This window comes from Hirsutella rhossiliensis (genome assembly GCF_020360975.1).
Source record: "Hirsutella rhossiliensis strain HR02 chromosome Unknown scaffold00001, whole genome shotgun sequence".
NCBI lineage: Eukaryota > Fungi > Ascomycota > Sordariomycetes > Hypocreales > Ophiocordycipitaceae > Hirsutella > Hirsutella rhossiliensis.
The window spans coordinates 1374365-1394900 of NW_025408667.1; the positions used below are offsets into that span (position 1 = coordinate 1374365).

Genomic DNA, 20536 nt, shown 5'->3' on the forward strand with positions numbered 1-20536 from the left:
ATGGATCCTCCCCTGCTAGAGAAGTCTCACGGCACGGGAGGCCTTTCCGGACCTTGAGCATGCATCTCCGCAAACAAATGGCTCTACGGGCCCGTTCCCGCAGGCTTCGACTGTCCTCCCTCCTGAGAGGCCAGACCAGGCCAGGAGGCCATGTGGTTGGCCATGCATGGCTGGCTATGTGGACCGGCCTGTTCCTGAGCCCGAGAGCCGGGGACCACCACGACAAATCCCATTCCGGAGCCGAACGGTGACGGCCGCCAGTGCCGGGAGGATGCTCCGTAGGGTTCCGGAGATCCCATCGTGAGATCAGGCAAATTAGGCTCGAAGTACGACAAATCGGGCTGGCCGAGGCACCACGGCATAGTCTTCGTGGGGTCGGCGACAGAGCCTCTTGATTCTTTATAGAGGATGCCGCCGCGCGGTCTCGGTGCGACTTACCTTTGCTCATTTCGGCCGTCTGCTCTCTCTTCCGTCTTTGCTGTCCAGCTCTGCTCGCTCGGCTCTTTCCCTCTCGCTCGACACTGGACGTTGGTGTTGTCAACAACCCTTATTAGAGAGACTGACAACTAAACCTTGATGCAGTCATTATCCCGCAGCAGCATAGATTTGCAATCGTCTCCCTCATCACGCGACTAGATTAGGGGCTCAGGTCTGTTAGTGAGAAGAGGAAGCTTCACTTCGCCCTCAGTGGCACTCGCACAACAACTAAAATAGCACTCCCTCTTCTCTAGACCTTCATTAGGAGGCAACACCACGCAACATCACCTGCACGGTCTAGTCCAGCGTTGACTCACCCCCGAGCTCCAAGATCAGATCTCTCCTTTTTCACCACTTATTTATTCTTAGCTCAGCTCAGCCCCCCATCTGATCACAATGGCCGCCCGAGTGAACGAACGCACCGACGACCCTAGCGTCATCGTCGGCCTTGCCTGTCGAGTCCCAGGAGCCAGCACCCCGAGTAAGCTCTGGGACAGCATCGCTGAGCAGCGTGATGTTCAGAAGAAGATGCCCAAGGACAGGTTCAACGTGGATGCCTTTTTCCATCCCGAGCCTACGCACAAGGCCACTGTAAGTGCAAGGCGCTGCCAGAGGTCTGCATCAAGCAGCTCGAGGAACTATATAACTGACGCTGCTTGCAGACCAATGCTCGCTTCGGCTACTTTCTCGATCAGGATATTGGGGAATTTGACGCTGGTTTCTTCGGCATCTCTGGAAAAGAAGCCGAGGCCATGGATCCTCAGCAGCGGCTGCTGCTCGAGGTCGTCTACGAAGCTCTGGAGAATGCTGGAATCACTCTCCAGGAGATCCGGGGATCTTCCACTTCCGTATTCTGCGGCTGCTTTACCAACGACTACAACTCCATGTTGACCAAGGACCTGGAATACTATCCCAAGTACACTGTATGTGCAGTGTCCCTGAGCCTACAAACATGAGTGCTAACGGCCACATTGCGAATAGGTCACCGGCACTGGAGACGCCATTCTTTCCAACCGAATCTCGTACTTTTACGATCTCCATGGTACCAGTGTCACAGTCGACACTGCCTGCTCTTCGTCGCTGGTCTGTTTTCATCTCGGCAACCAGACGTTGCAGAACGGCGAGTCCGACATCTCCATCATTGTTGGCTCGTCGCTGCACTTTGACAGCAACATCTTCGTGACCATGACCGATCTGGGCATGCTTTCCACCAGCGGTCGCTGTGCGGCTTTCGACTCCTCCGGCAGCGGCTACGTCCGCGGTGAGGGTATCGCCTGCGCAATCCTGAAGCGCAAGTCTGGTGCGCTTTCCAACGGCGACAACATCCGCGCTGTCGTCCGCGCGACTGGCACGAACCACGACGGCAAAAAGAATGGCATCACGCTGCCCAACTCGGTGGCCCAGGAGCAGCTCATGCGCTCCACCTACGAGAAGGCCGGACTGCACCCCAATGACACGCAATACTTTGAGGCTCACGGTACTGGTACCGCTGCTGGCGATCCTCTCGAGACTCGCGCCATCGGCGCCGTCTTTGCCCCTGGCCGTGAGGAGCCCCTCTACGTCGGTTCCGTCAAGACCAACATTGGCCATCTCGAGGGCGCTTCCGGCCTGGCCGGTGTCATCAAGACCACCCTGGCTCTTGAGCGCGGCCTCATCCCTCCCAACATGCACTTCAAGAATCCCAACCCCAAGATCGACTTTGACAACTGGAAAATTGCTGTTCCCACCAACGTCACCGAATGGAAGGTCCCTGAAGGTGTTTCTCGTCGTGCCAGTATCAACTCCTTTGGCTACGGCGGCACCAACGCTCACGTCGTGCTTGAAGAGTACACCAAGGGTGACGAATTGCCAGCGCCGATTGCCTCGGAGCCAATTGCGAACGGTGTTCACTCCCGTCCGTATCTTGTTCCCCTGACCTCCCACTCGCCCAAGGCCGGCGAGCTCTCCGAGGAGACCTTGTCCACGTATCTGGAGAACTCCGACGTCACGATTGCCGACCTCGCCTACAGTCTGTCTACGCGCCGCACCATGCACAGCCAGCGCTCCTTTGTCGTTGCGAGCGACTCCACCGGCCTGGGGGAACAGCTACGCACGCCTCGTCCCGCCGCCCCTTGGACCGCGGCCATGAACACGGCCCCCCGGCTCGGCTTCATCTTCACCGGACAGGGTGCTCAGTGGTACGCCATGGGTCGCCAGCTCATTGACGAGTGTCCGCACTTCCGCCAAAGCCTGCATCGCTGCGATACAGTACTGAAAGAGCTGCCGGACGGCCCGGAGTGGTCAATCGTCGCGGAGCTGAGCAAGACCAAGGAAACTTCCCTTCTCGGCGAGACGCTCTACTCTCAAACCATTTGTACCGCTCTGCAGCTGGCGCTGATCGATCTCATGGGAACATGGGGTATCAAGCCTTCAGCCGTCGTGGGCCATTCTTCCGGTGAGATGGGGGCTGCGTACGCCGCCGGCATTCTCACTTTTGAGGGCGCCCTCATCGCCGCCTATTATCGAGGTCGCTACATGTCTGCGAGCCGGGATGACGGCGTTCGAGGAGGCATGATGGCCGTCGGGCTGCCGGAAAGCAAGTGTCTGGAGGAGCTCAAGCCCTTTGCTGGCCGCTTGACCATTGCCGCCGTCAACAGCCCTTCCACCATGACCGTCTCCGGAGATGAAGACGCCATACAGGAGCTCAAGGAGAAGCTGACGGAGAAGAAGGTGTTCGTCCGCCAGCTCATCGTCAAGCAGGCTTTCCACTCCCACCATATGTTCCCTCTTGCACCTGCGTACGAGAACGCGCTGAAAAACAATTCAAGCTTCAAGACGCAGCCTGCCAAGTGCCGCATGTTCTCAAGCGTCACGTCCCGCCTCGCGGACCACGAGAAGATGGGCGCTTCGTACTGGGCAGCCAACATGGTTCAGGCCGTGCGCTTCTCTGATGCCCTCACTGGCATTCTCCTTGATGAGCAGGATGACAAAAACATTGACGTTTTGGTTGAGATTGGTCCTCACCCGGCCCTGAAGGGACCTGCTCGCCAGACCGTTCAGGCGCTTAAGCTTGATCTGCCATATGTTGCCTCCCTCACCCGCGGTGTGCCCGACTTTGAAGGCCTCCTGAGCATGGTGGGCACCCTCTTCTCTCTGGGCTATCCCGTTGATCTGGTCTCCGCAAACGAGAACCTCAGCCGCGCAGCGGACGGCTCCCTGGTCAACACCCCGACTGGCGATAAGCTCGCTGACCTGCCCACATACACGTGGGACCATCGTCGCTACTGGTCCGAGACCCGCCACATCAAGGAGCACCGCCAGAGGGAGTTTCGCCACTCGACCCTGGGCCACCGCGTTGCTGGTTCCATCGCCAAGCACCCCATCTTCCGCAACTACCTGCGCATGAGTGAGCTGCCCTGGCTGAACGAGCACGTTGTTGAGAACAAGATTGTGTTCCCCGGTGCCGGGTACATCAGCATGGCCATCGAGGCTGTCATCCGCACCGACGAGATTGACAGTGTCAAGATGATCCACTTCAAGGACATTGTCGTCAAGAACGCGCTGCTGATACCAAACACGGATGAGGGGGTTGAGGTTCTCCTGGAACTCAAGCCGGTGACCCTGTCTGCCAAGAGCCACTCTGACAACTGGTACGAGTTCAATGTCTTTTCGTACGACGAGACCTCCAACTGCACGAGCCACTGCCACGGCATTATTAGCGTCGAGAGGGGCGACGCCGCTCCTCTCGAGTATACCGCCGCCTATCCTGAAGGCACCTCTTTCGCAGACCTGCGCAAGAAGACGTACCGCTCGATGCCCGTCGGCAGCTTCTACAAGAACATGGCTGAACTCGGTCTTGCTTACGGCGAAAAGTTCCGCCTGCTGAAGGGCAACGTCGAGAGCGGCGTTGGCTTCTCCGTCTGTGACCTTGTCTTCGAGCCATCCGTCCTGCCAAACGACGCTGGTGATGAGACAGTCCTGCATCCTACCCTCCTGGACTCTTTCTTCCACGTCATCTACCACGCCATTGAAGACCGCCTTGGCCGTCCCATTGACGAGCCCTACGTCCCGTCCTTTTTCCGCTCTCTGGCCATCTCGGGCAACTTCTTCGACTGGAAGAACAACAGGGCCACCAAGCACTTCCAAGTCGGTTCCTTCACGCAGCTCCCGTCTCCCCGCGTCGCCATCAACAACATGATGATGCAGAACGACCAGGGCGAGCTCATGATGGAGATTGCCGGCCTCGAGGTCACGTCTCTCGGGCGTGAGGCCCCCGAGGGTCAAGGTCCTCGCGTGCTATTTTATCGCCAGCGCTGGCAGCCGTGCTTTGACATGATGACCAATGTCAAGGGGAAGCCCCTGTCGGATGTTGTGGATATCTTCGCCCACCAGTTTCCCAACACCACGATCCTGCACGTCACGTCGGATCTGGAGCGCACGAGGGAAGTTGTCCGATCTCTGGGCGCTGGCAAGGGTGAGCGCCGACGCTTCAAGAAACTCGACGTTTGCTCGCTGCAGGGCAAGGAGTTTGCTGAGGAGGCGGCTGAGGAGCTGTCCAAGATCTCTAGGGGTCTTGTCAGCGTTGCCGAGCCCCAGGCTGGCTCCTATGATCTTGTCATCGTCAGCGAGGCCGGCGTTGATGCCACTTCTTTCATGAACGACAGCGGCTGTGTCCTCCTCGACGGCCAGAACGAAGCTGCTGCTGCTGGTTTCCACGAGGTCTTCTCCGGGCCCGTCTGCGCGGCCCTTCGCAAGGCCGCCGAGCCTTTCGAGCTGCCGTCTGAGGTTTCCGTCGTTGTGCCTGCCGGCAGGCTTTCTGACCGCGCTTCTGCCATCCTCAGCGAGTTGCAATCCGCATACAGCGGCAGAATCACTCAAACCACTTTCGCCGAGCTGGCTACCAGCACTGCCGTTCTCTCGGACGATGTCGTCGTCCTGGCTTGCTTGGACGAGTCTGCCTCAGACAGCGCCGTCTTCGAGGGTGCACAGGCCCTGCTTGTGTCTCTCGAGAAGAACACCATCTGGTTGACCGAGAGTGCCACCCTCGAGGCCGGTCGCCCGGAATGTGCCATGTACATGGGTCTCGTCCGCACAGCCCGGTCTGAGAACGATACTCTCCGTGCTGTGACGTTCGACTTTGGTCTCGAATCCTCTGCCCAGTCCGTGGCAGCCAACATGTTGCGCCTCCTTGACAGCAGAATCACCGAGGATGAGGTTACGGAGCGCAACGGCACCTTCTACATCCCCAGAGTCGAGGCTGACGATGACCGCAACTGCAAGCTCAGGAACGGCCCCAACCAGGAGCCTCGCCTGGAGCCGCTCAGGACGCCCCAGACCAGAAACCCCGTTGCTCTCAGGATCGGCAAGGTTGGTCTGCTGGAGACTCTATACTTTGGCGAAGATACGGAAATCATGGACTGCGAGATCAACGACAACGAGGTCGAGATCGAGACCAAGGCCTCTGCCATCAACTTCCGCGACATCGCCGCCAGCATGGGCATCATCGAGGACTTCAAGCTTGGTGACGAATGCGCCGGCATTTGCACCAAGGTCGGAGCCAGCGTCACGGACTTCAAGGTCGGCGACCGTATTGTAGCTCTCCGTCCCGGCCAGGGCGCACACAGGAGCGTGGTGCGCAACCCTGCTTCGTGGTGCGCCAAGGTCCCTGACAGCCTGTCTTATGCGGACGCGGCCGCCATGCCCCTGATTCTGAGCACCGCTTGGTTTGCTCTGGACCACACGGCGCGACTTGGCAAGGGCGAGACGGTTCTTATTCACGCCGCCGCTGGTGGTGTCGGTCAGATGGCCGTCCAGATTGCTCAACGCGCCGGTGCTCGCATCCTCGCTACCGTCGGCTCTCCCGCCAAGCGACAGCTCCTGAAGGACGTCTATGGCCTTACCGAGGACCAGATGTTCTCGTCCCGAGACGCCTCGTTCGCCAAGGGCGTCATGGAGGCTACCAACGGCAAGGGCGTCGATGTTGTTCTCAACAGCTTGGCTGGTCCCCTCCTCCACGCCTCTTGGGCTTGTCTTGCTCCCTTTGGCCGCTTCCTGGAAATTGGAAAGCGTGATATCCACGAGAACAGCAAGATTGCTATGGACCCATTCCGACGGAACGTCCTCTTTGCCTCGATCGACCTCGTCACCATGTTTGAACAGAACGAGGCTCTCGGCGAAAAGCTGTTCAAGGAATGCTGTGCCTTGATCGCCAACGGCGAAATCAGGGCGCCCGCCACCATCAAGGAGGTGGCCTACTCGGATGTCATCCAGGGCTTCCGTCTGCTGCAAAAGGGCAAGCACACCGGCAAGGTTGTTCTTGTTCCCCATCCTGAGGACATGGTCCCCGTTATGCACAGCGGCTACCGCCACGTCAAGCTCTTCAACTCGTCCAAGCACTACCTTCTCGTCGGCGGTCTTGGCGGTCTGGGGCGAACGCTCTCGCAGTGGATGGTGCGGAAGGGCGCCAGGAAGCTGGCCTTCCTCTCTCGATCTGGTGCCGACAAGTCCGAAGCCAAGGCCACGATTGACTGGCTCACCGAGCGCGGCGTCGAGGTCAACGTCCACCGCGGCGATGTCTCCAGGCGCGCCGATGTCCAGCGCTGCATCGACGCCATTGGCTCCGACCTCGGTGGCGTCTTCCAGGCCGCCATGGTCCTTCAGGACAAGCCTCTCGAGACCATGACATACAAGCAGTGGCAAAGGTGCTGCCAGCCCAAGGTTGAGGGAACAAAGAACCTCCACGAGGCAACTCTCGGCATCGACCTAGACTTCTTTATTTGCTTCTCCTCTCTGGCTGCCGTTGCCGGCTCCAAGGGCCAGGCCAACTATTCAGCTGCCAACTGCTACCTCGATGCTCTCATGCGTCACCGCCGCGAGCTTGGCCTCAAGGGCACGACCATGAACGTTGGTGCCGTCACCGGCGTCGGTGTCGTGGCCGAGAACGAAGAGCTCCAGAAGATTATGCTCCGGATGGGCATGGACACCATCAACGAAGACGAGCTCCTCTTTCAGCTCGAGGAGGCCGTCATGGCCGAAGAGTCCGCCCCGGCCCTGACTGCCCGTGGCTGCACTGGCCACCAGATCATCAGCGGCGTCGGCCTCATCTCTCCCGAGGTCTACTGGGCCAGCAAACCCCTGATGAAGAACCTTTACTCCAACCACGATTTCGGAGCCGAGGGTGCCGGCCAGGCTTCCAAGAACCTGCTGGCACTCTTGAGGGAGGAGCCCGACGTGGAGAAGAAGACTGAGATTCTCCTAGACGGGTTCTTGGAGAAGATTGCAAGCGTTCTGGCCACACCCAGAGAATCCATCCTCCCCGGCAATCCTCTTTCGGCCTATGGCTTGGACTCCATCGTGGCTGTCGAGTTCCGAAAATGGTTCCGAAAGGAGGCCCAGGTCGACATTGCCCTCTTTGACATCCTCGGCGCCGCGTCCATCAACGCACTGGTGTCCAAGACTGCCCGCATGGTGACGACCAAGACGGCGACCAAGGAGGCTGCCACGGACAAGTCCGACAAGAAGGCCGTCGCCGAGTCCAAGAGCAGCGAGGAGGAGAGCACGGTCTCCGCCATGGCCACTGGCCAGCTCACCAAGTCGCAGCCAACCGATGTCATTCCTCTATCCACCTTCCAGTCTCGCCTCTGGTTCGTGCACAGCTTCCTCGAGGATAAGTCCTTCCTCAACTTGCCCATTGTTCTCCGGATGAAGGGCAAGCCTGACTACCCTGTCCTGCAAAGGGCCATCCACGAAATGGCTGTGCGAAACCCTGCCCTGCGGACGGCTTATTTCGAGGGCGACGACTTTGCCGTGCAGGAGCCTCTGGAGGACTTTGATCTCGGCATCGACTACAGGGACTTAAGCAATGAATCCGACAAGGAGGAAGCTCTGCAGGAGTTTGTCCGGTACAACCGCAGGATCGAGATGAACGTCGAGGGCGGAGAGGTGGCCACCTACTCACTCGCCAAGTTGAGCGAGGAGGACTGGGCCATTGTTGGCATGACGCACCACATCTCCATCGATCGCGCCAGCTTGTTTCCCATGATGTCCCAGTTTGTCGCCGTCTACGACGCCATCCGCACTGGTCAGGACCTCGCAACTGTCTCAGCCCCTGAGTTCAGCTACGTCGACTTTACCCTCTGGCACAACGCCCGTCTGGCCTCGGACCTGATGAAGCCAGACCTCGACTGGTGGTGCTCGACCCTACAGGGCCTGCCCCAGTCAAGCAAGGTGCTCCCCTTTGCCAAGGGCGAGCGTCCTGCGCGCAGCGATCCGCATCGCCACAAGGTCAAGGCCAACCTGGACGCGAAGCTGTTTGCCCGCATGAAGCGCATCGCGGCCCAGTCCAGCGGAACACCCTTCCACTTTGTCCTGGCCGCCTTCCGAGCCTTCATCTACCGGTACACCGAGGAGAAGGACCTGGTCCTCCTGGTGGTTGACGGCAACAGGCCCCACCCCGACACTGACCCCCTGATGGGCTTCTTTGTCAACTTGGCGCCTGTGCGATGCAATGGTAAGTGACAATGCCCGCCGGGGAATGGAGCGCATCAAGCTGCACCGGGAGCACGCGGGTGAGAGTATGTACATGGGCCGATGCTGACTCTTTGCGGGAACAGATGACTGTGACGTGCCGTTTGACCAGCTGTTCCAGGCCACCAAGGCGCGCGCGCTCGACGCCATGGCGCATAGTGGTGTCCCTTTCGACACCATTGTGGACATCATGAAGGTCAAGAAGATGAGCAGCCACATGCCGGTCGGCCAAATCGCTGTCAACTACCAGATCCACGGCCCCGTGCCAACCTACCAGACCGTCGACTTTGTGGTCGAGGATATCGAGTCCGACGATATTCCCACCGCTGCTGATATCCAGCTCGAGGCCATTGAGACTTCCGAGCACAGTCTCGATCTCAAGATTGAGTACGCCACTGCCCTCTATCACGACGCAGACATGGAACGCTTCCTCGACAACTTCAACACGTTTCTCACGAGCTGCATCAAGGACCACCGCCAGCCCATTGACGAGGTCGGCATGTGCGGGCCCCTCGAGGTCGACTTTCTGAAGAAGAACTACTGGAACACGGAGACCAGGGCGAACCAGTGGGAGGGAAGGGGGGTGCTCGATGTGATCTCCACGATGGCAAGACAACACCCCCAAGCTACGGCGATAAAAACTTCTGACTGCTGCAGCGTATCCTACAGGCAGCTGATCGAGAAGGCCGAGAGCGTGGCCTCTGAGCTCGTCGACGCCGGCGCCAAGCCCGGAGACCGTATCGCGCTCATCGCGCTCCCCGGTGTCGAGGCCGTGGCGGGCATGCTGGGTGCCCTGATGACGGGTTCCTGCTACGTCGCACTCGATACCGACTTTGCCCACGACCGCCTCTCCTTCATGATGGCCGACTCCGGGGCCAGGATCCTTCTTGTCGGACCGGGACAAGACGCTTTGGCCGCCGAGCTCCTGTCGAAAGTCGCCGTCCCCCCCCAGGTCGTCGGGATCGAGGGGGCTGCAGCCGCCGGTCGGACCTTGGCGCGGCCGCGCGCCCGACATCCCGACGACCCCTTTTACATGATTTACACCTCTGTGAGTGCCTCTTGAACGAGTGATACATCGATGAAAAGTAGAGAATCGGCCCCATCTGACTCGAACCAGGGAAGCACGGGCACTCCCAAGGGGGTGGTGCTGAAGGAATCCAACACGCAAGCCATGCTGAGCACCTTGAACAAAGACTATGGCTTCACGGCCAACGACAACTTCCTCGCACACACGACCATGTCCTTTGACCTCTCCGTTGTTCAAATCTTCTCGGGCCTGACGGCGGGCGCCACCGTCTCGATGGCCTCGTGGGAGGTTCGCAAGGACCCCGCCGCTCTGGCCGACTTTATGATGAAGGAGGGCGTCTCCGTCACTTACTTTACTCCTACGCAGTTCTCCCTCCTCGTGGAAGTCAACCCTGAAGCGCTCAAGAAATGCTCAAAGTACAGGGTTGCCTACTTGGCCGGCGAGCGGCTTCCTGTGCGCGTTGCCAGGGCCTTTTACGACTTGGGGACCCCTGCGACTCTGTTCAACACCTGGTCGCCCTCTGAGCTCGTGGTGCAGACAGCCATTGCCAAGATCGACTGTCCGGAAGAGGGCATCGTTAGCCTTCCCATCGGCTATCCCATGGACAACTGCCGCCACTACTTGCTGGACACCAAGGGGAACCCCGTGCCGCTTGGCCACATCGGAGAGCTCGTCGTGGGCGGCGCTCAGGTCGGGGCCGGCTACCTGAACCGCCCCGAAGCCAACGCCCGTTCGTTTGTCGACGACCCCTTTGCATCCGAAGAGGACCGCAGGCGTGGTTGGAACAAGATGTTCAAGACGGGCGACCGAGGCCGCTTCCGCACAGACGGCCAGCTCGAGTTTCACGGCCGCATCGCCGGCGACAAGCAGATCAAGCTCCGCGGCTTCCGCGTCGACCTCGGTGAGGTCGAGCAGGTTGTTTTCAAGGAGTCGCAGAGCTTGAGGAGGACCGGTGCCCTGATAGACATTGCCGTCGTCGCACGCGCCGTCGACTCGGATGAGCAGGGACTCGTTGCGTTCATTGTCCCCAAGGCCAGCGTGACCGACGAGAATGACAAGGTGGCCATCGTCTCTCACCTGCACCGCAAGATCAAACCGCGCCTCAACTACTATATGCTCCCCAACGGCTACCAGTTCCTGAGCAAGCTGCCGGTCACCCTGGGCGGCAAGGTTGATCGCCGGAACCTCCTGGAGCGCCCGCTTGAGCTCGTGCATCCTTCAACGGCCATGGTGCAACCAGGTAAGGCCGCAGTCAACGGATCTCCGGGCGCAGCAGTGACGACGGGCGCCGAGGATCTCGAAGCAACAATCCTCGCCCTCTTCCGAGCAACACTCGGGACCGAGGTGGGCATCAACGACTCCTTCTTCGAGAAGGGCGGCAACAGCATCCTGCTGGTGCGGCTGCAAGCCAAGATCAAGAAGCTGTTCAAGATTGCGCCGCCGCTGCCAGCCTTGATCCGGGAGCCGACGGCGGCGGCCGTGTGCGCGTACGTGAGGCGGGCCAAGGGGGGCGATGCCGGCAAGAAGGGCGGCTTCGAGAACGTCATCAGCTGGAGCGTCGAGACCAACCTACCCAACACGAGCCAGTTCACGCCACGATGCGGCACGCCTCGCGTGGACCGCGACGATGTCAAGACGGTGCTGCTCATCGGCGGAGAGTCCTTCATCGGCATCCACCTGCTCTCCGAGATGCTGCGGTCCAAGCCCGACGCCACCGTGCATGTCCTCGGATCGCTGGACAAGCTCGACGTGGCGCAGCTGACCAGCCTGCTGGAGAAGCACCGGCTCCTCGGCGACGGGCTGACGGCAGAGCAGGTGGCGGCGCGCGTGCGGTGCGTCGAGGGCTCGCTCATCCAGCCCGGCCTGGGCCTGTCCAAGGCGGCCTTCCGCGAGCTCGGGTCCTCCGTGCAGGCCATCTACCACCTGGGCGGGCACGTGTCGCTGCTCAAGACGTACTCGGCGCTCAAGCCGCACAACGTCACGCCCATCTTCGACGTGATCCGCCTGTCGGGCATGGGCGCGCGCCTGTCCGAGATCCACTACCTGTCGACGTGGTCGGTGGCGCATCTGCAGACGTGGTCGGCGTCGCGGCGCACGCGCGACGACTACGTGACGGGCGAGGAGGACAGCGCGCACTTTACGCCGCCGACCGAGGACGACGCCGGCTACTTCAAGAGCCGGTGGGTGGCCGAGAACTTGCTGGTCAAGGCGGCGCGCCGCGGCTTCCCCGTCACCATCACGCGCGCGTCGGCCATTACGGCGGCGGCCCAGGGCACGGGCGTGCTGGACCCGGGCGACGAGTTCACCATGCGCATCGTCATCAGCATGATTGAGTCGGGCATGGTGCCGCAGATTGGCCGTCCGGACCAGCCCAGCTTCGCCGTCGACGTCGTCCCCGTCGACTGGCTCGCCTCGAACCTACTGGCCCTCACCTCGCGCAAGGAGGCGCTGGCCCTGTCCGAAGCCGCCGGCGCCGGCGCCTCGTCCTCATCCCCGCCCTCGCCCTCGTCGTCGTCGTCCTCCCTGTCATCATCATCGTCATCATCGCCGTCGTCAGGGGCACCGCTCATCTACCACATCACCAACCCTCACCCCCTCCGCCTCAAGGACCTGCCGCAAATCATCGCCGACCTGCGCCCGGGCCAGGGCGAGCCCAGACTGGTGCCGCTCGACGACTGGCTGGGCGGCATGGAGACGGCCGAGGGCGAGGACGCCGCGGGCCAGCTAGTGCGCAGCACCGTCATCAAGCAGAACCTGTCGACGGGCAGCGTCATGTTCAGCCTCGACAACCGCCGCACCATGGCCACGCTCGACGCCCTCTGCCCCGGCGCCGTCGACGCTTGTCCGCCCGTCGACGCAACGTTCCTGAGCGGCCTGTGGCGGCGCCTGCGGAAGACCGAGATATATCCTTTGACACGGCCTGATTTGTGTCCCCCTTTCCTTGTTTCTGCCGCCTCTCGGCTTGCTGCTACTAGGGGATACTGTGCATGACTCTTGGAGCGTATGTCTTGTTTCCTTTCTTTTCTTTTTAAAAATTTCCATCAGGATAGACAGACTGCCGTTGCGATGGGCCGTTGCATTTCTAGATTGTTCCTATATTCACCTGTAACGATAGTACGACATTAATCAAACCAAAGAGCTGAGCAAAAAACACGCGAAAGAGATGACGATTCTGCCGTCGTGAAGACCCCGGCCGCCCCGTCCTAACAAAACACAACCACCGTCAACCACGACCCAAACACCCGACGACGACAGCAATCACGCGCACAGTCCCCGAAGTCTTCTGCCGTCTTCCCGAATGCCACAGGGCCCCCGTCCTCGGTCAAAGCCGAGGTCCGAGGCGACCTTACCTGCTGCGCCTGCTCAGCTCCAGAAGCCGTCATCGATCGCACTTCTGTATGCGAATCGTGAGGCTCAGCGTACTGTATACATGAAAATAAAATGACGTCCACATCTTACAGTACATTCCTACCGAGGCGGATGCTCCAACGGCTGCGCGTTTCGTGGCGCCCAGAGGCTTGCAGGACGGCACAGAGACGAGACGAAGCCTGTCATGGCGGACGACTTTGGATCTAGGCGTGGGTGTACCAAGCGAAGTGGGGATCGGATGTACACATGCTGTTGGCCAGAGAGAGCCCCTGTCCTAACGTATAGTGTAGGATGTGTCTTCTATGGACAGTGTTTGTTTAAGAGGCTGGAAAGAAAAAAAGACCATTCGCCTTGATGGGCGTTTGTTGACCCATGCTGCCCAAGCCCAACGCCAATGTCACCCTTGTGCGGCGACTGCTTATCCCATGAAAAGCAAAAGAACGTCAAGCGTCGTATGTAGTTTTACAGCTTGCCAAAAATAGACGTCATGAGCACGCGGGTGACGCGATAGGGATCGGCGTTGGAGGCGGGTCGGCGATCTTCAAAGTAGCCGGCGCCCTTCGCAGCCGTTTCGCGGGGGATGCGGATCGAGGTGCCGCGGTTAGCGACGCCGTAGGTGAACTGTTCGATGGATCCCGTCTCGTGGCGTCCAGTGAGACGCTGCTCATTGTCCTCGCCGTACTCCTTGATGCAGTCGAGGTGATGAGGCTCGAGCTTCTTGATGGCGTCCTCGATATGCTTCAGGCCGCCGTCCTCGCGCATTTCCTTTGTTGAGAAGTTGGAGTGTAGGCCGGCGCCGTTCCAGTCGCCGGGGATGGGCTTGGGGTGCCACGAGACCTTGACGCCAAAGTCCTCGGCAACGCGGGCGAGGCAGAACCGGGCCATCCAGAGATGGTCGCCCACTGTTTTTATTACGTTAGCAATGATGCGCACGAGGTGGCACAGCGGCAAAGTTACATACTCTCGATGCCCTCGCAAGGGCCGACCTGGAACTCCCACTGGGCGGGCATGACCTCGGCATTGGTTCCCGAGATGTTGACGCCGGCGTCTATTGGCTTCGGGTCAGTATTCATGACCAGACATGACATCATGGCGCGATCAAGACTTACACATGCACGCCTTGTAGTGGGACTCGACAATGTCGCGCATCACGACCTTGCCGCTGCCAACACCGCAGTAGTACGGACCCTGACTATGGTGGGGGGGAACGGAATGTCAGTGGGGTTGTTACTCTTCTCAAGCCACGAGATGGGGGAGCCGCTTACGGGGCAGGGAAGCCGTTTTTGGGCCAGCCATAGGGCCGGTCGTCGTGGCCAAGGAGGGTGTACTCCTGCTCGAGGCCGAACCACGGCACATGGTCGGCATAGGCCTCCATGACCTTGTTGCACTCATGGCGGTAGTTGTACTTGTTGGGGGTGCCGTCGGCGTTCCAGCACTCGGAGAGGACGATGATGTTGGGGGTACCGCGGAAGGGATCGGGGAAGACGGCGCACGGGCGAAGGTAGACGTCCGAGTTGTCGCCGGGGGCCTGGTCGGTCGAGGAGCCGTCAAAGTTCCAGATGGGCAGCTCATCGGGCTTGTAGGCCTTTTCCTTGAGAGTCTGCGGAGAGGCAGGTTAGCAGGGGGTCGGTCGTTTCATCACGTCATGGGCGGTGGCCAGTCGCGGTGGCAGGCCATCGGAGGGAGTTGTCGTCATGGTGCAGACGAAGCCGGGCCTGGTTTTCTTGGCCTCGTCGGTTGCAGGGCTGTTGACGACATGTGGCGCAGGTGGTGGCGGTGGCCGAGTGTCGCTCCGAGATCATGGCTGGACGGCAGCCACGAGCAAATGGCCATTGGCTGCGCGGGCAGAGAAAAAGGAGCATGTAAAAACTCACCCGTGACTTGGAGCGGACCTCGCCGTTGGCGTCGATCCAGACGTACTCGGCCATGATATTGCCCTTTTGATCGAGCTTCATATACTTGTTGACCTGTGCAAGTCGACTTGTTAGCCATACCGAATGCGCAATTTCGACGCGTGTATCCTGGGCGACGGTTGGCAACGAGGGAACATCGTACCGTCTCGGTCCGCGACGAGAGCACTTCGCTGCTAGCCTGCGCGCAGCAATCATGGTCAGCAAGCCAAGTCCTTTGACATGTGATTGGACAGAGTCGGCGCGAGGGCATCAAAATACGCACCATGATTGCGGTTTTTGACGCCCGAAGCCGGAGGAGGATGAGGTAGAATGGATGAAGCGTAGATGATGGATGGAAGAGCAAGGTCGGGTATCAAAAACAAGACAAGTGAGAGATGGATAGCGGTCGAGGGATATATGGCGGAGGGCCAGAAGGGCAGGGGGCAGAGAGCGTTTTATGTTTCCAGCATGAGGCCTTGTCGAGGGTACTTGTCGCGAGGTATAGATAAGAAAAGGCGACGCAGGGGTGTGGTTGTCAGTCGCTGGTTCCGGCTGCTGTGGGGTGGGGCGGGGGGGGGAAGGGGTGTGCTGCGACGGCGGCGACACTGCGCCTTGGGGTGCCCTGGAGGCCCTGCTTTGGGTGGGTGTCCGGGTGGGGTTTCGCGGGGGGCTTAGAGGGGTGAAGCATGCTGCACGAGATATTGATTTGGCGCTGACGGTGGTGGATGACAGGCTTCTAATGTCCTGTCCTGCCCGGTTGGGCATGTTTTAATCTGGCTCAGGGCCGTGTTTTGCGGTGCGCCTGGGCTGCAGCAGCACCGCGCGCGACTGTGCTTGCGCCGAAAGAGGCCGTTGGCGCCTCTCACATTGCCGGAAATCTACAGTGTACTGTACCTCATCCATGTCCGTTGACCAACCGCCCAAGAGGGCCCACAAGGAGCCTTGGTTGTCTGGCCACCACCCAATGTCGGCACCAAAAGGCCTTGCTTGCCCATCATCGAGCCCAACCTCTTGTCCATGTATGTATGTATGTATGTATGTATGCATGTACTGTAATATACGTGTTTTCAAATGCATCTAATGACTCGCAATTTGCTTCGGAACTTTATGTACCTCTTTGCAGTCGCCCGGGGCAGCCAACACCCGGCCAACGCTTCCCAGTTTCAGGCCAGGATGCAGGTCCAGACCTACGTAGGTATAGCAAAGAAGGATAACGCCAACAAAGCCTCACCAACACCCAATCTGTTGATGCTTACTCGGTGCTTTGTCCCATAGACACACAGCACGGGCAACACGAACGGCCATCGTATTGCGTCGATGCAGTTCGGGGCTCCCTCGCGTTGCATCCTTTCTCAACCCGGCTGGCTTCCCCGTGACGGGAGCCACGGCCCGGGTATCCACGGGCTGGGCATCGGCTGCCAAGCCCGTGCTGTAGGAGCATTGGTGAGTCCGAGCCGGCGGGCACAGGGCGATGCGCAGCATGACCATGATATCACAACAAGCAGCAGAATACGAATGCCTACCGTCTCTGGTTGCGCGCTGACGCCATGGACAAAGACCCTTCAGGGCCGTCCGACGCACCACAGCAGCGCATCCCAGAGGCGGCAAGGCGATTCTACACAGTGTTGACCACACGCCAGCAGGCAGCGCATACTGTGCTGGATTCGAGTGCAGACGCAAGGTACAACGCCGGGCAGATGGCGCATCAGTGCTAGCGAGGTTAAAAGCGCCTCGATGGAAAATGGCGGGGGTGCCATGCGACACACGCGCCCTCTTTCTCGGCTCTTGGCGTGTAGGGGGCAAACATGTCATGATCAAACTGGAGATGCATCATGTCGTTGACATGCGCTTCCCATGCCGTCGACAAGCACGGCCTCTTGGTCTCCTTGCAGCGTGAGAATCTGACCCGGTGAGGGCGTCTGTTTTGTCGGCCACCAATCAAGACGCATCGTCGCCAGGTAATTACTTTCTTACCTCACCTCATCAACAGGCCTCTCCTTTGCTTTGAGGGCGGTGAACTCTAGATAAGAGACTCAGAGGCCTGAAATCATCAAAGTCACGAGCCTCTCCTGATGGATTTCTCGACGACGTCACCTCTAGAGCCTCTCGAGCGCCTGTCTATGAGAATGGGTGAAAGCGCGGGACAAGCGGATGACACGAGTTCAGAGGCTCTTGCAGCCCCACCGCCGCCCCTTTCCAGTTGCCCATTGGCATTACGCCATGTAAACCGGCCGGGGACCACCAATACTGCAATCTGGGCGAAACTTGTTCCTTACAGAATGACCCGTTTATATGTGTCATCTTCCGTGTCCAACATTTGCAGTTATCTTCGACCCCCAACGCGTCTTGCCTCTTTGGGCAAGGCCTCTCAACTCCCCCCCTTGTGTCGCCCGCCGGCCGCCACATGGGAGTTCCGGACGCCGGCGCGACTTTGCGAGAAAATCTAGAAGAAGGGGCAAAAAGAGAGAAGATGGGCCGGGCTACATGCCAGGGCAAGTACGAGGTAGCCGGTGTCCTATTATTAGCCGATCAAGGTACGCAGTACTCGGCAACACGAGGCATCCGAGGCAGCAGGCGAGGTACCCGTCCGGCCGCCTGCGCCTCGATGGGGGTCTGGAGCCCTGGAAGGAAGCGCCGCAACAGCAGACTTGCTTATCGGCGGGCTGTGATTGGCCTGTGGGCTGCACTCGCGCATGATTCCCGAGGCTCGCGCACCTCGGGCTGGCCGCGCGGAACTTGGGGAGCAGGTAGAGACTACTTTTTCATTGATGGCGAGTTTCGAAGCGCAGGGGCGCATGTCCTAGAGGGACAAGGCCTCCGATGTCGCCTCCAAGGCATTTATTTCCTGGCTTCATTCCCTGTATGCAAAGGGAAAGGTGCTTGGTGCGTGGGCATGCCTGTTCTGTGACAGACAGGACAAGGTGCAAAGTACACTCACTGTCAGTACAGTAGGTACGAACTACAGTACCGGAAAGTGTAGCGACTGATGAAAAAGAGACCGGAAAGAGCGACGACGCCACGTGCGCACAGCACAGCGGGACGGGATCAGCAAGGTACCGACGTGGGGGACGACTCTACGGATACATACTGTATGTGCACAAATGTCTTTTGCCTTGTCTCGATATTGTCTTACCACCCCCCACGGCCACTGGCCTCAGCCCTGGTATGCACGCATGCGCCATGCAATGCCTCTTCTTCTTAGCATGTGTTTCTATTTTATTCACCTCTACTGTACAGTACGAATGCCCAGCATGCCCTCCCCAAGTGCAGAGTACCGTAAGCCTCCCGTCCGGGACCGTCCGTCGTTGCTCTCATCCCCCTCCGATCTGCAAAGCCCCCCCCCGCAAGCGGAAGACCGAGTCCCCGTTGGACCCTTCCGGACCACCACGCCCAACCCTTTTCCCATCAACAAAGCTCCTCTCCCAAACCGGCTCGCAATTACCCAACCAACCTGTCGGTTAAAGTTTTCATTTCACCTGAGCCACGCGGGCCGAGAGGCGACCGGTGTCCCCGGCCCGGTCCCTTGCCCGGCCAGCGACCTGCAAACGCTCTCACAATGCTTTGTACGTAGAGAGACGACGGATATGTAGTGTACATCGTTCCCGTCCTCTGTTGCTTTGTTCGCGGCGCCTCCCGCAAGAAATGAGCCCCAATCCTGGGCAGTGCCGAACAACGGAGATGACGATTGGTATCCTGAGCGAGCCAACCAAGCCCGGCGCGATGTCATGCACCTACGACTCCGTGCCCCATGACACATCGAATCCGGGGCAACGAACGACGGCATTTGGTGTCCCCTGGTGACGTCCACGATCCTACAGACGAGCCGCCGCATCAGTGCCATTTCATACATACGCAACTTAAATGCTGCCGTCGAGGACGCGAGGTAGTTTCCATCTCGTAAACCGCACCATCAGCATGCATGCATCTCAGACAGCAATCCAGGTCAGAGGGGAAGCCGCTTCCTGCATATGCCCGCTTGTCATAGTCTCAGGGCTTGATGACGTTCTCCATGGGCACGCCCCAATACCAGCTCGCCACTGCCATCCCGCCCACGCTCATCATCGACGCCATGAGGAAGTTGACGTCGTTGTTGTCCAGCAGGTCCCAGCCGCTCTCGATGACCCTTGACGGCCGCTCATCCGTAAAGCTCGACTTGCGATGCTTGGGACCCGGCCCAGGTCTTGCCGCTGTCTCTTGCTCGTCGTCCACGGCAGAGGCATCTAGTTTCGCCATTGCTTCTTTGCCTTGTCCGCTGAGCGCCGCCGCCTTCGCATCCGCCCGCTTCGTCGAGCCGCCGACTACCCTCTCGGCGTCGCTCGACACCAGAACGCGGTTGCCGCCCTCGCCTTCGACAATCTTGCCGGAGCGCACATCCCTGACGGATCGCTGCAGCGTCGCTCCGAGGAAGCTGTCGAGCACGCTGCCCAGCGTCCCCCACACGACCATGAAGCCCATAAACACCCTGCGCTGCTGCGTCGTCCACGGCATGCCGCCTCCCAGTGTGGATGCCGTTTCAGGGCTACACGCCGGCAGGAACAGCATGGCCGTCGTCACAATCACCATGGAGCCAAACAGACCTGCCGCGAGCCCCATCAGTGTGACGCCCCCGTTTGTCCCTCGGGGCACTTTGCGCAGGGTCAGCGATGTGATGAGTCGCGGCTCGCTGCTCGACAGGATGCCGAGCTCGGAGCTAAACGTGTCGGCGGCGACGGCGGCGTAGTTTGCGATGAGCCCGACGATGAGAATGTCACCTCCCCACGAGAAACACATGGTGCCCTGGGGGTTGGGCGCGTCGGGGCTGGCGTAGGCGGCTGCCCTCGACCGGAGCTGGTAGGCATGCAGTAGTGAGAGGATGGAGCCCATGAGCGAGTTGGCGAAAACTGTAGAAGTGTGGTCAATGCCCACGCCCGTTTAAGAAGTGATGGCGCATACGCACCCTGGACATGTGTCCGGGGTCCTTCTCCCCCAGACGTGCCCCTTGAGTGGACAGTCAAGGCGGCTTTGACGTTTTCCTTGACCTGGCGCAACCCTTAGCAAGCATGCTCGTTCCCGGCATCAAACGCCAACATACGTGTGTGACGCGCGTTCCAGCGAGGAAAAAGACAATGAGGAGGACAAGGGGCAAGTTCCACGGGTGGTAGGCATGGGCAATGGCCGACAGAGCGCCAGCCACGAGGCCGGCGGGCGTCAGCGAGTTCCTCTGCCAGGCTCGCCCGACGAGCAGGACAACCAAAGGAACCGCAAAGATGGGCTTCATGACGAAAGC

The 20536-nt window shown here is 59.8% G+C and overlaps 3 protein-coding genes across 3 annotated transcripts; 1 reads left to right on the forward strand and 2 right to left on the reverse strand.

The window, feature by feature from the left end:
- Window positions 1-873: 873 nt before the first annotated feature.
- Window positions 874-13000, forward strand: HRG_00182 (AMP-binding enzyme domain-containing protein; the record flags this gene model as incomplete). Its single annotated transcript, XM_044858653.1, has 5 exons — window positions 874-1068; window positions 1140-1400; window positions 1459-8965; window positions 9069-10030; window positions 10100-13000. The coding sequence occupies 5 exons, from the start codon at window positions 874-876 to the stop codon at window positions 12998-13000; spliced, it is 11826 nt and encodes a 3941-aa protein (XP_044725053.1).
- An 840-nt stretch (window positions 13001-13840) lies between these two features.
- Window positions 13841-15556, reverse strand: HRG_00183 (glutamine synthetase, catalytic domain-containing protein; the record flags this gene model as incomplete). The annotated part of the gene is made up of 7 exons (XM_044858654.1): window positions 13841-14280; window positions 14340-14426; window positions 14488-14570; window positions 14644-14978; window positions 15253-15345; window positions 15434-15469; window positions 15554-15556. The coding sequence occupies 7 exons, from the start codon at window positions 15554-15556 to the stop codon at window positions 13841-13843; spliced, it is 1077 nt and encodes a 358-aa protein (XP_044725054.1).
- Window positions 15557-19257: 3701 nt separating this feature from the next.
- HRG_00184 (uncharacterized protein) lies at window positions 19258-20527 on the reverse strand (the record flags this gene model as incomplete). Its single annotated transcript, XM_044858655.1, has 3 exons — window positions 19258-20150; window positions 20207-20288; window positions 20342-20527. The coding sequence occupies 3 exons, from the start codon at window positions 20525-20527 to the stop codon at window positions 19258-19260; spliced, it is 1161 nt and encodes a 386-aa protein (XP_044725055.1).
- Between the last annotated feature and the right edge of the window lie 9 nt (window positions 20528-20536).